General features: G+C 50.0%; 2 protein-coding genes across 8 annotated transcripts in view; one reads left to right on the forward strand and one right to left on the reverse strand.

Annotated features, from left to right (window-relative positions):
* The window catches only part of TTBK1 (tau tubulin kinase 1), a 104,491-nt gene extending 100,401 nt beyond the window's left edge, over nt 1-4,090 (reverse strand). For 4 of the 7 annotated variants that reach the window (XM_068675732.1, XM_068675730.1, XM_068675727.1 and 1 more), the window contains exon 1: nt 3,869-4,090. The gene's annotated coding sequence lies outside the window, so the exon portion shown is untranslated. Of the gene's footprint in view, nt 1-3,468; nt 3,575-3,868 lie in introns of those variants that run through there. The other 3 variants (XM_068675734.1, XM_068675728.1, XM_068675731.1) reach the window with 3 other exon arrangements.
* Nucleotides 4,091-8,998: 4,908 nt separating this feature from the next.
* The window catches only part of ACSS1 (acyl-CoA synthetase short chain family member 1), a 36,661-nt gene continuing 31,309 nt past the window's right edge, over nt 8,999-14,350 (forward strand). Inside the window, exons 1-2 of the mRNA XM_068675746.1 lie at nt 8,999-9,371; nt 12,277-12,373. Of these exons, the coding sequence (XP_068531847.1) occupies nt 9,014-9,371; nt 12,277-12,373 (455 nt within the window). The 5' untranslated portion in view covers nt 8,999-9,013. The remainder of the gene's footprint in view (nt 9,372-12,276; nt 12,374-14,350) is intronic.

Below are 14,350 nucleotides of genomic sequence, written 5' to 3' on the forward strand. Positions count from 1 at the left end.
ATCCTGCAGTTGAAGTCTTTTCAGTGGAGATCAACTTTCTCCTTATCTGTTTGGCAGTCTCTTTCTATCTGATGGGTAGGCCACCAAAACTTCTCCACTTACAGCCTCTGGGCCGATGGTGAGCCTTGGAACATTTCCTATCGCATGGATAGCGAGGAATCCACTTCCATCTGTCACGGCTGACACTAAATCTCTTTCTTTAGTCTAGGCTGCCCTATTTCTCAGAAAAGAAAAAAAAAAAAAAAAAAGGAAATCTCTGCCCAGCAGCTCTCTCTCTGCTTCCCATTGTGCCTATATGGCTGGAGTCAGCCCGTCATCTGCAGTCTGTTCCTTTTACATTGTTCACCAAATTAAAGGTGACATGGCTTGACACCGAAAGGAAAGGCTTTCCAGGCACATCTTATTTGATTACACCTACAGTCCATCACACAGTCAGTATCTTCCTTCCCTTTTCCATGCAAACACCTCTTGAGGAGCGAAGAAGACTTAATGGAAGGCAGTGGGGAACTGGGTAAAACCAAAAGGGATTGTGAGCCCGATGAAAATCCTACTCTGGTAGTAATTTTTTTTTTCCATGTAAAGCCCAATATATTGATGCTATTTGCTTTTCTTCAAAAAATTGAAAAGTTCACATGAAACAGCACCTGATATGCACCGAGATCCAAAATCACACTGCTATTCCTAGATTTCCCATATTTACTGGGATAACTGCAGCAGGTCTCAACGGCGTGATACACATTCCACTACTGGGGAAAAGACCAAGAGCTGGTCCTGCCTGACACAAAGGAGGGCTGCCAATGTCCAGCTTCTGTCTTGTAAGGCTCCTACAGGCAGGGGAGCCTCAGCCAGAGTTCAGCCACAAAAGTGCATAAATTACATCATCTCCATCATCTCCCACCTCTCTTTCCTAATGCTTCAATAAGTGTCTGAACGATTTCCCCATTCTTCCTCTGCCTGAGGGAAGGAAGCTTTATAGCAGGTCTTTCTTCTTTCTGTCTCCCAAAGCAATCGTGGTGCTTATTCCACCTAGACAACGTCTCAAAATGACACTTCAGGGGATTTCAGGATGTTTCTGGGGAATATCCACTTTTTCTTTTTTTTTTTTTTTTTGAGAGAAGGTGGGAATGAAGCACTAGTTGTACCCATTCTTTTATCTTCTTCAGCAAACCAGCTGAGCTTAAACATTGGCAAGTGCTTCAACAATCACACCAGCAAATCTTGGGCTGTGCCTTGCAACGTTCAAAGGAGGAGAAATCAACAAAGTCAACAAGCCACTAAAAATACGAGAATAGTCTACAAAGCCCCTAGGGACTCTGTAGAGACACACTGTCCTAGGAGGTCCTATTTTCTGTCTTCTGCTCTATTCACTGTTTCCAAAGTGAACCAATGTTACTGGAAGGTCATCATGGAGCTCTGGCAAATGAATCTAATCTAGGACCTTCCCAGGAAGCCATTCCCACAGAGTTTACCTGGAACCCGTACACAGACACATACCTAAATAAGACCAATGTAGAAAACTGACAGGACGTGACTGAAGAGGTGAACCCATAGCAAGATCCATCAGAGTAGTGGGCTATCTAACAGGCTATAAAGTGATGTGGCAATCTTTCTGTAAGAGAAGGCAAGAAACCACAAAGGAATCACAGCACTTAAAGAAGAAAGAAGGATTTGGCTCTTCCTGGATCTGTCTGATCACTCCTGCTCTGGAAAACATCAAGTACCAACAGCTTCCATCAGAGGAGGGTTTCATTCTGCCTGTTCCAGCATCGAGATGTAGTTGGCTTCACCACCACACTTTCCTTCAGCACCAAACACTGGGGTTGAGATGGAGAGGAAAGGGGAAGGAAATCAATACATGGGCTGAGGTGGGGGGCACTTCATTAGCATCAACCCTGGAAGCTGTTGAAATACATTTCCTACACCAGAGAAAATCATTTCTAGAGGACCAAGAACACTGATGGATCTGATTTTGTTCTTGCTAACTATTACAAGAAATATATATATATATCCCTGAGACTGATCCTGGCAAGAACTGACCTAAAAGGAAATGTTAATTCCGGTGTTTTTCTTCACCAGACAGAGAAGATGCCCATTCTTGAAGGAATGAAACTATCACAAAGCATGCAAAAGCACAGAGAACACAGAATTTCCAGCAGTGGACACCACATACGCCAAGGAGCATCGCGTCTCAAAAGTTTCTGACCTCATGTGCATCTGTATGAAAATACCTATGGCATGGATGATCACAAGCACACAAACAAAAAAAATTAACACATAATTCGTAGCCCACGCATATTCCACTGAGAAAGTCTCAAAATAAGTTGGTAGAGTGGAATGTGGTGAATAACTGCTACTAGTTCTGATGCTTGCTGATCGTCGTAGCACCTGTAAGCTTTAGCGTTGAGCTAGCAGGTTGCACACCTTATCTCACACACAGCACGAGGTTAAACTCACTCCTACAAAGAAAAAATTCAGATACTCAAAGATCTCTGTTGTGATTCACCGCGAAGTTTATTGCTAAAAGGTAGCACTTCCAGCGACAGCACAAAGGACATAAAGAAATGCATATCCTGTGGTAAAATCAGGAAATCTCTCCTTCCATCAATCAAATTACCTACACGTCCTCCTTGCAAGCCTACGGGAAGCGAAAAACGTAGGAGAATGTTAAATGTACACCTGGTTTGGGCCAGTCCGGAACACCACAGCAGCACGTACTGAAATCCCACCCCAAAAAAAACACAAGAAACTGAGCAGGCACCACATCAGGAGGTATCAAAATCCCCCCAAAAACCAGAAGGAACCGAGCAGTGCCTGGCTCAGCGGACCCTGGAGGGGCAGCGCCAGTCGGTGGCCCTCGGCTCGCCGGTTCCTGGTGCTGCACGAGGCGTGCTTCAAGGTCACGGTGGTCGTCTTGGACGTCGGTGGTGGGTCTGAGACGAGGTGTGGGGTGGGTATGGGGTACATTTTTGCTATGTATGTGTGGAAGCCGAGTGCCCGACACAGCCTCGTGTGCCACACGCACCACGGCACGAGGCTGGCGGCTGCAAAGCCGCCTCAGGCACCACTGAGCGCCAAGCACCAAAATCTCCCCATGGAGGGGAAGAAGAAGCCTACAGCAGAGGAACCCTCCACCCCCAGGACATGGCAGCGGAGCTCCGTGCCCCAAACCCAACAAAACCCCGAGGGACGGGGCTGGTTCCCCACCACCCCCCGCCCATCCCTCGCACCAGGCGGGGCGCACACGCCCGCCCGAGCCACGGGCACGCTGCTACGGGGCTGGGGGGCACCACGATGCCCGCTGAGCCCCCGATCCCCCATGCCCAGGCCGTGTGCCCCCCACCCGCGGTGCCCTCGCCCCCCGCCCTGCCCCTCCCCGCGCCTCGCCCCCGGACCGGCACCGCCGGGACTCGAACCCGTGGCCCCGGGAGCCGCCCCCCACCCCCCCTCCTCCTTTCCGCAGCCCCTCACCTGGGGCCGCCCCGCCTCCCCCGCCGCCCGAGGTGGCCGCGTCCGCCCCTGCACTGCAGCTAGCGGCACCCCCCTCCCCCTCCCCTCTCGGCAGATGGTTCGCCCCACCCCGTCCCGCCTTCTGATTGGCGGCGGGCAGCCGTCACTCCTCCTGGGGCCCGCCCACCCCGCGGGGCACGCTGGGAAACCGAGTCCCCCGCCTGGCTCCTGCAGCTCGCAGCGCGGAGGGGCGGACTACAAATCCCGCGCTGCCCCGCGCGCGGCACCGGAGCGGCCCGGCCCGGTGCGGGCCCGCACCCCGCGCCCCCCCCCCCCCCCCACAGCGGGCGAACCCCGCGCCCCCCCCCCCTCCCCCTTTACTCCGCCATCGCCCTCCGCCGCCCTCCCCGCCCCGGCTCACCTGGCCCCGCCGCCTCCCGCTGCGGCCGGCGGAGGCAGCGCACGCCCCGCGCCGCCAAGCGCGGCTTCACCGGTCCCGCTGGCGCCGGGCTGCGGTCGCGGGGCGGTTGCGGGGCGGCCCCGGGCGCATCGTTTGCTGCCCCCCCCCCCTCCCCCCCTCACGGAGAGGAGCCGCGGTGAGGCGGCGGGATTCGCCCACAATGCACCGCGCCGACGGCAGCCCTGACATCACCCGCGGGCCGCCCCCGCCGCCACGGCACCGCCCCGGGACCGCCCCGAGCCAGCGGCACCGGCACCGCCACCGGCACCGGCAGCGGAGCCCTCATCCCGCAGCCCAAGCCGGAGCTGGACTCCCCGCCCCACCTCACGCCGCCCTCATGTGTCCCATAAGCACGCTCCTCCAAAATCCCCACACATTTCCAAAATCCCCCCACACTTCCAAAGTCCTCACACACTTCCAAAATCCCCACACACTTCCAAAATCCCCACATGCCTCCAAAATCCTCACACGCCTCCAAAATCAGCCCCCCACAGCCCAGGCTGTGGTGCTCCCCGTGTAGGACATGCCCCCCAGCCATGATCTCCCCCCTCCCGGAGCAGTGCACCGGGGCTGAGAGGGCCCCAGCTCGCTCTCTGATCCTTTTGGGTGGCCTCCAGGCCCCCTTTTTAATACCCAACCTGCTGCTGTGGATATTTTTGGCACCCCGCTCTCCCAGGCTGCCTTCCAGACACGCCTGAGGGCCTCATGGAGCTTTCCTGTGGAGGGATGCACCTCAGGGAGAAACTCATGGCCAGACACATTCAGCACTTTCTACCAGTATGTCCTGCTGCCAGCAGCCTTTTCTATAGCAAAAACAAGCCCACAAGGCCGAGGGCAGGGTCCTCACAGCCCAGCAGGAGGAAGATGGTGGGGCACCAAGCACAAACCCAGCAGGATTGTTTTGGAGGAGACTGTCATGGTCCTGGGTGCACCAAGAAGCCTTAATGGCTCCTACCAGCCTCACCGGGACCTCCCTGCCCACGGGAGCCCTGTTAGAGATCAGTCTTCAGTCCCTGCCTGAGCAATGCTGTGCTGGTCTGCACGTGGATCCTGACTTGCGGATGGGCTTCCTAACTTGAGCTTGGCCCTGTCTTGTCAGTATGGGCCTGCCAAAAGCCACAGGAAAATGCCTGACCCAGGCTACCATCACTGGACCTGATCCTCATCTGTAGAGTGACTTTCTGGCTCCACCTCACACCTGCTTCATCACCACAAACTTGACTGATGATATGGGCTCCTGATTGGGTTTGGCAACCATCGCTGCATCCACCTTCCTGGGTACTTGGCCCTGGCTGGGGAAGGCCTTGCTGGCAGGGCTAACTTACCAAAATTAGAGCAGGGTCCTGTCCAGGCCAGTTTGGAAGATCTCCAAGGATGGAGAGACCAGCAGGCCCCTCCCCTGGAGAAGTTTTCCCATGCTCAGTCAGAATTATATTGTAATTTGTGTATCTGGCCTTCGTTGAAAGGATGGAGAACACAATATTACTTGATGAGCTGAAGTGGAAATCAAGCGAGAGCTGGAAGCTTCCTACTTTTCTCAGTCTTTTTCCCCAGAAAACTGTTGGCTCATGAGCATGCCTCTGTCACATCAACACCAAGCCCAGAGCATCACTACCAAGCTGGAGGGGACAGAAAAATTTGGTGCTGAAGCCTTCTGTCCCTACTTATGGTGGGCAGCCCCAAGAGGAGGCTGGCATGATGGAGAGGTTTATCAACAAGGAGTTTCAGGTGCAAAGCACACAGAAATACCAGTATGTACGTGGCTCTGTAGTTTTGCCTGTTTTTGCCTTTTCCTACCTTTCTTTGCGGGGTCAGGTATCAGTTGTGTGCACACTAGGTGGGAAGACCATTGAAAAACATGGTTAGGAGTAGAACAGTTATAACAAATTCACGGATTTCATTATCTTCTTACTCTCAGTTTTAGGATATTAAAGGAAAAATGGGGACAAGCAATTGGAAAACATAGCACAGGTCAAATACCTGCTTTGTAGCAGGGAAAAAGGGGCGGAAAAAGACTGAGCAGAGTTTTTCTCATCAGCCCTTTGCAAGTCAAGACTGCATGTCTGAAGCCCAGTCTCAAAATTGTAGTTCCCAAGAGTAATATGGTTGTGTTGTGTTGTGTTGGTTGGGGTGAGCTGCAGGCCAGCCTTCTTTCTCAGCTGCCCTGCAATAAAAAAGACTTCCTACAAGAGGGTTGCATGTGGAGCTTCCTAAAACTCTGTGTTATGACAGAATTGGGTATTTGATACAGGAATGCAGAGCAAATCTGTCAGAGGGTGTCAGTGTGTGTGTCCACGGGATAGCTGTGCCCAGGAGTGGGGCACAAACAGAAATCCCCTGATATTCCTGATCTCCCAGGTTGCACAAGCCTGTGAAAGCAAGAGGTGGTTTGTGGGGTAAATGCAGAATGAACCCATGGAGAGGTGGCATGGAGGCTGGAGCCGGGATAAGCCTCCTTGGTGGAGTCCCAGAGCTGCTGAGACTGAAGGCTGAGGCCTCAAACCATCTCCAGCAGGTCACTGATGGACGCAGAGAAGCCTGACTGCCTTTCTAGGATGCCAAATGCTACTTAACCCAGCAGGGATGAAAATCCTGTGCTTGAGTGCTTCCAGTTGAAGGTCGTGATCCTGCAAATACCTCTGCCTGTGTTTAGCTTTATGCTGGCACCCTGAGGACAGGATGCTTGCACGCTGCATTGAGCAAGTCTTGTATTTATTGGCAGGAATCAAAGATGAGGCCAATAAATGACATTGTTGGATGTTTTAGTAGTTGGAATAGGAGAGGATTGGTGGATGCTGATTTTTTGTTTATTTATTTTTGGTGTGTGTTCATTAGTTTGTTTTTGTTTTTGCTACAGCTCTGATTAACAGATACCCAGAGCCAAACTCACCCAATACTCACACCACTACTGGCTTGGTTCCTCAGTACTTGCCATGATGTCAGCATAAAAGACACTTGATACATGCCAAGGGCTGCTAAAATCTCATGTTCAGTGAGGGTGCCTGGCAGGAGCAGGAGGCTGTCTCAGGAATCTTGTCTGCACCAGGGAATGAATCCCTCTGCAGCGGTGGCCACAAGCCTTTGGGAGCTGCCCTTAAGAGGTTCATGGATCACAGTAAGTGGACGTCCCCAGAGCTGCTAACACCAGCATCACTGTTGGGACTTCATAATGCCAGGAGGGGCTTCTGAATGGAGAAATGCAATTCCATAACTGCTTTTACCTAGCTCCAGCCTTTCCTGGCATACTCAAGCACTGTACTTAATGAGAATTGCTGTAACCCTCATTTGCTTTTGAAAGTAAGCAGTCTGCTGTCAGCCTTCATCACCAGAAAGTCAGGGACAGGGAGGCATTAACAAAACCTCATCTCCCCTCTGCCCAGCTCTCTTCGAAGCAAGAATTTAGGGTTGTCCTTGTCCTGCCAAGCAGCCCAGCTGAGCTGGAAGATCAGGTGCTCTGCAGGCTGGATTGTGCCCGAGTTGTGCTGATGGTGGTCACAGCTTTCTTTGAGGAAAAAGACAGCCAAAACCTGAGGATGGAGGGTTGCCTGGTGAAGCATGAAAAAAAATAAAAATAAAACTTCATGTTGGAAGAGCAAAATCAGTCTTATATGAAAGAAAATCAGAGAATGGCAGCATTCCCAGAAGATTTCAAGGTCTGCAGCAGCCTAGGCAAATTAAACAGCTAGGTTTTCAGGCCAAAGAATTTAATTTCATGCTCTGTTTTTTTGGACAACACTTCCCCCCATTTCTCTCTGCTGTTTTGTGTGTGTGTGTGTGTGAAAAGCTTTCATCTGAAATACTGGTTTATTTATTTATTTCTTGCCTATAAGCAATTTTGATGGAAAACTTTTGAGCTACCCTAAGCAAACCAGCCGAAAGCAAAACAACTCCCCATACTCCCATCTGGCACAAGGTGGCACACACGCTATTGGTTACGACTCAGCACTTACCCAAAAAGAAATATTGGCCTTGAGAAGACAAGGAAGGGATACATAATCGCATTAGCAGTGTGACAATGCCAACTTTACAAGGAAGTGAAGGGTGTATTTAATCTTATGTGTTACCTATAAAACACAGCTGGAAACCTCAGAAGTGCCAGAAATCTGAGTCCTGATAAGGTCTCTACTATTTACCTAGATAAAACGTCTGGTGATATTCCTAGGAAATCCAGAGAAAACACTACCTTGTTGCTACCACTGCCAGAACAAGCTTGAGCTTAGCACAAAGAATAGGTTAAAGTCGCTATTCTTGAATATGAAATGTGCTTTGTCTGCCCAAATTCTGGGAGTTCATTGAGGAAACACTCCATAGTTTGGCACTTCTTAAGGAATCCCAGACCTTGCTACGAGCTTTCCAACTATGTGCTGGGAGGCAGGGCTAGACTGCCTAAGATAATTACTGCACAGCAAAGAGGGCAGCGTTATGTGCGAAGAAGAAGGTCGGCGTTATCTGCTGCAAAATCTCAGCGCTCATTTTTGCGGGTCAGGGTTGAATCGTGTCTCTCAGCCCCCCTGGTGCTGCGACTGAGGGGAGGTGGAGGAGCACCGTGATACCAAAGCTGGGAGCTCCACGTTGTGGTAATAACGATGCTCGCAGAAAAAGAAAAGCCAGGAAAAAGAGGATGGAGACCTACCCTGTTTAAAGCTGTGAAAGCGATAAGGGGGCTGTGGTAGGACTCATGTCTGCGTGTGGGTTCAGAGAGGGTTCCCAGTGCTGTGCGGACACAGGGATGCATTGGGGTGGGCATCTCTTAGGGGGGTTTCTCCAGGGCTGTGCGGTTTGTGGGGACTTATGTGTGTGCAATGTGTGTCCCCGAGGCTGTGAGGCTGTCAGGGTGTCTGCCTGGCTTCAGGAGGGTTCCTAAATCAAGGCCCTGCACCTGGGGAGGAACAGACCCACACACCAGTCCGTGCTGGGGCCTGACTGGAAACACTGGGTGTTGTTGCCACCAAGCTGACCACGAGCTGACAACGGAGGCTGAGGACACCCAGCGCTGCCTCACGAGGGGCTCACCCTCCCCCTGTGCTCACCCCCAGCCAGGAGCTGCCCCCCTCAGCCACCCCACAGCTCCCGGCCCTCCCCGTGCGGGCGGTGTCTCCCGAAGCCATGGGGGTGTTCCCGGGGCGGTGCCGGGGTTGGGACCGACACCCGGAGGGCCCCGAGGACGGCGGCGGAGCAGGGCCGTGCCCCATGGCGCTGGCTCTGCGCTGCCTCAGCCGCCGGCTCCGGCTCCGGCTCCCGCTCCCGCTCCCTGCCCGGCGCCACTGCGGGGGCGGCCCCGCTCAGCTCCCCCCCGGCGGCTACGGGGCATGGCAGGAGCGGGCTGCCCGCGACCCCGCAGCTTTTTGGGCCGAAGCTGCTCGGGGCTGGCTGCGCTGGGACAGCCCCTTCCACACCGCCTGCGAGGCCGGCTGGGATGGAGCCGGAGCCCGCTGGTTCCTCGGTGGCCGCCTCAACGTCTCCGGTAAGGCTGCCCCCCCCTGCCCCGGGGCTGTGCCTGAGGTGATGCTGTGCCCGCAGCTGCTGGGGGCTGGGTGCTGGTGGGGATCCGAAGCTCTTCAGCAGTCGAGTTTCGAGTTTCGGCAGGACCTGTTGCTTGAAGGGAGCCGGAGTCCGGTCCCTGCTCCTTGCTGTGGCTGTCCGGACTGCCCTCAGTTTATTTCGGGCTGTATCAGCCTTGTCGGCTCTTCCATACCTTGGCAGGCTCCATCCAGTGAGACTAAGCCCCAGCCCTACCTAGGGCGTAACTTGGTGCTGAGGTCTTCTAATAGGGACGTATATTTTCGTATAAAGCCACCTCACTTTAGCACAAAAGAGCAGACCCTCCCCTGGGCTTCCCAAAACACACGGGAGGATTCCCAGCTGTGGAGTTCCCAAGGGAACAGAGCTGTTTGTACAGCCCTGCTTCCAGCACACAGACTTCAGCCAAACTCTTGTTTTCAGTGTTTTCCATTGAAAGGAAGATCCTGGCTGAGCAAAGGGTTGTTTAGGATCCATTAGTTCATCTGTATAGCAGAATCAGCACCTTTTTCTTAATCCCATGTGGGTCAGGTAAAATCCAGCTGTTTCTGGGTCTGATTTTACACCGTGTCTTGCATCTGGTTCTTCTGCAGACACTGAATGCCACTTATGTTTTCTCTGCATAGCTGGAAAAAAAACAAGTCACAGACCACTGAAACACAGCTGCAGAGAATTAAATGGTTTTGCTGGGGCTGTTTTCCTTCTTTTAAAGCATGATGGAGATGAATAGCATAGTACTCAGCCACCGAGTGGCTGGTTTTCTGCTAAGAGGCTCGAGTTTTGTCCCTTGATCTCTTGATTGGAACAGTGGATAAGAAAGCACACAGCAGCTCAGATCTCTGATTCGGAACAGGCTTTTTGCCTGGGGGAGACCTTGCAGAGGCATGAGGTTCAGCGCTTGGGGGTTTATCTCATTGTGACTCTTTTCCAGGAAAAGACCCCAAGGAGCTACTATACCTGAAAGGCACCGCATCCTCAGGAGTGTGTCTTGTTGAATCGTTTCTGCGTGCTTTTCCAAGCCTCGTCGAGGAGGCAAGAAAACAGACGGAGAAACCATTAGGGTGTAGCGGTAGGGGGCAGGTCACCAAGTTCTATTTTGTGAAATAAGAGAAAGGCACTTGCAATGTCAGGAAGGAAATAACAGCGTTTGGCCCCGATTCACTGGTCAGTTCTTACCGGGCAAAGAAGAGAAACTCTCACTGGGCTCGCTGTAACAGAAACACCCACTGAAATCTGGTTATGAGAAGGGAATGCTGCTTGGGAAATGAATTTCTGTGAATGTGGTTTACTGTAATGTGGAGCAATACGTAAGGGTATTGCTGCAATGAGCTCGGAGGTAGGAGTTGGTAAGGGTCCCAGAACAAACCACAACAGATCTGATTACATATGGATGGACGACAGAGGAAACCAGTGTATGCTTAAAGCATTCTTCCTCAGAGCTTTTGTCCTCCTGTATTGTGTTAAGAAATGAAGAAATTTTATCTCCTTTATTTTTTTTTAGTATTACTGCAGGAATTTACATTCAAAAGTAAAAGACTTAAAACATCTGAAGGGCTTTTTTTCATATTTTTGAGATAGAGAGTTGTTCTTGTAGTGAAACATGCTGAATTCTGAGGTTATTTTATCTCCTGCTCATCTTCAGAGGCTCATTTCCACCTTACTTGTAGTGCTGTAAATCAGCTTTGATCATAGAACAGCAGAAGCAGGCTCCAGGGCTGCAGTTCACTTAACCTTCACAAGTTTTGACAGAACAATAGGCAGCTTTCATTGCACCTAATTTATCTGGAAAAATAAAATCCTTCCTCACCAGTATTAATATCTCTAGGAAATGTGATCTGAAACTCAGCATTTATTTCTTTTTCAGGGTTATCTCTGAGTTGTACAGCAGTGTGTCTGACTGGTTTTTAATAATTGTCTACTGAAATATCGTAACTGCCTTTACAAGCATATAATGAAGTATGAAACTGTAGTTTAGGCTTGGAATTAAAAATTTACAAGGCTAATCTTTAATCATCAGACAGGTAGCTGCCAAACGTGTGGGCAGGTTTCTTGAGTGGATTCTTTAGAAGTTTTTTTAAGGTGGGTACTCTCTGTCCCTTCACTCAAACTTCACCTCACATAGTTGTCCAGGTCCCTTTTACATGGGGAAATGGACCTTCAAAAGCGAATTTGCCCTTCATATTTTAGGAGTTGTAGCACACAGTTTGAGATGTGTTCATCTTTCCCAGCTGTCTAGTAATATATAGATACATGTCTCTACTGTGTGTGTTTACACTAGATCCTAAAGTTTGAGATTATTTTCAGTAAGTGGAGATTCAGCCCTTCCAATTATACCTTGGAAGAAAAATGCTTTGCGTGAGCTGTAATTAGAAAATCCAAATGATGCAGTGCTAAAAATGCAAGCTGGGGAAGGCAAGTCTGTCAGATTTACGTGGTAAAACGCTGCTCTGGTGAGGAAAAGCATCAGAAGAGTGTCCTCCTTGTCTTTGCGCTGGCGGGAGCAGGGGAGAGATTTTTGGCTGGTTTAAGCACAGCTCCTCTGAGTGCCACTGAGCTGAACCGAATCAGGCAAGGCCTCTTGTGGAGATGTCATCTCTAAGGCAGCTGTACCAATTCAGTATGGTATTTGTGGGATTCGTACACAACAAATATGGCAAAGACAACTTTCCTACTACTACGATGCTGTCAGTGTAAAGGACGACTTCCCAGTGTTTGAAATGAGCGGGCAGCTAGCTAGGAGGCTGATGAAGTTTCAACTTAAGTCTACCTGCTGTTATGCTTGACTGAGCTGGGTTTACAGAACTCTTTGTGTGTTATTAGGCTTTGATTAAACTTCTGCTTTCTTACAGTAAATTGCTTGGATCAACATGTCGAAAAGTCTCCGGACAGAGTGGCTTTGATCTGGGAGAGAGACGAGCCGGGAACTGCAGTGCATGTCACGTACAGGTACGGCACCTTCTCTTCTTACAATGCCTGGAGTTGTGGTGGGACTGGGAGATGAGTTGCTTCTCTGAACTCAGACCTTTGTGAAACTCTCCATTCTTCCAAGGTACCCCAGCACACAGGGCATGCAGCTACAGCTTGTGGCATTGTGATGAGGTATCTGCTGAAAAATGAAGTCTTGTTCCAACTTAGAAATGATATTCTTCCCTTGGCTTCTTCATGAGGGCTTCCTGATCTTAGATGCCTATCTAATAAATGTTCTACACAGTCAGAAGTACAGTGGATGCAAATTAGTGGTAATTACTGAGAATTTCAGATTCAGATCTGCCATCATCTGGTTTTGGTGTTAATCAGGCTTGCTTGTGGTTTCCCTGTCTCTAAGTGGGTGGTTTTAGAACAGAAAGATTTTTTTTTTTCTCTCGCTGGCTTATGTCTCATCTGCCAGTTTTCTTTCTGAAGTTTCTGTGGCAATAGTTCGGGGAGCAGCTTTCAGTTTCAGAACAGCAGCAAGTGTGTTGGTGCAAACAACGTCCTGTGTTGTTAGTCAACAGCATGATACGGAGTCTTTGCTAGAGGGGGTTTCAAGTTCCCTGTATTGTTCTTCCCCATCCCTAGTGCAGTTTAGAGCAATCTTGAGGCTGCTCTGAGAGATACCAACTTGTAATTGCTGCTATAGGTAGTAGGGTTTGTTAGAAATGGCAGACTTCAAACATGTTTCTCTTCTTGCTGTGTGCCCTTGCTTAAGAGACAGGTCTGCCTGCAAAAATGCCTTTTACCTCACGTCTCCCTAGTAAGAATTAAAGGTTTCCCACACTTGTGTGTTCCATGTTGGCTGTTTCAGGGAGCTAAAAGTACGTTGTACAAGAAAGCATAGGAGATATAGGTAGTCCTGGCATCTGACTCTTTTACAAGATGTTTTCTGCAACGTGTTGATAGTTGGGATTTGCAGAACTTTTTGATTATAAATAGGTTCCAGTTGTCTTGTCTTGTTCACCTTTGGCATTTATCAAAGCTCCTAAAAACGTAATGTATTGGAGTGAAGAAGGTGGTCAGCAGGGAGAAATTAGTGTGCAAATAGCTTTGAGAGGTTAGTGCACCATACAGCATGCCAAAACCAACTAGGCAGTTTTGCTAAACCTTTGAATTTTGTCCTTTTCATTCTGGTGGTATAAAGGTAAATGGAATCCAGGGTTTCTTCCAGAGTTTGGGGTGGTATATGGACTTCTACCTCTCTCTTTATGTCACAGGTGTGGAAATGGGGTACGTTGGAGGTTGGAATTGGGTGACGTGCTTTGTGTTTTGATTAACCTGAGAAGAGCAGCCCATTCCATAGCACAGCCTCATTGAAGGCAACTCCAGCCTCTCCCTTAGTCTGTGCTACATGAAATGTGCTGAGCTGCTCTGGCATCTCCAGCCGTCTTCTCAGGATCTGCAGAGGAATGAGAAGTCTTTTCTGAGCAGCAACAGAACTGTTTTTCTCTTGGCCTGTGGCATGATGTAGAGCTTAGTGATATGGTTTAGTGGAGGACTGGTTAGTGTTAGGTCAGAGGTTGGATCTTGGAGGTCTCTTCCAACCTAGCTGATTCTGTGATTCTATGCCAAAAATGTATTTGGAGAAAAGTATGTTTTTAGCTTGTGGATTTGTCATTGCAGTGTCTTGAAGACTAATAACCCACATCTGAAAAATGATTCCATCTTTGTGCAGCCTTACAAAGATACAATAACAAGGAACCAGGAAGAAGAACATTCAGGTGAAAGACAAGTTGGCAATCTCTATTTTCAGTCTTCTGCTTGTATTTGAGAGCCATGTTTCCATTTCTTCCTTATACTTTTGGTGAAATGTGGCCGCATCTGGTGACAGAGTTTTTCAGGAGATGTTGTTTCTACCAAGTGGGTAAAACAGGTTGCTTGATTTTTCTGCTCATCCTGTTATTGTCAGGAATAGCTGTGTTGACAGCGGTGGTATATGCAGGGAGAGAA

The sequence above is a fragment of the Anas acuta genome, chromosome 3 (assembly GCF_963932015.1).
Source record: "Anas acuta chromosome 3, bAnaAcu1.1, whole genome shotgun sequence".
Lineage (NCBI taxonomy): Eukaryota > Metazoa > Chordata > Aves > Anseriformes > Anatidae > Anas > Anas acuta.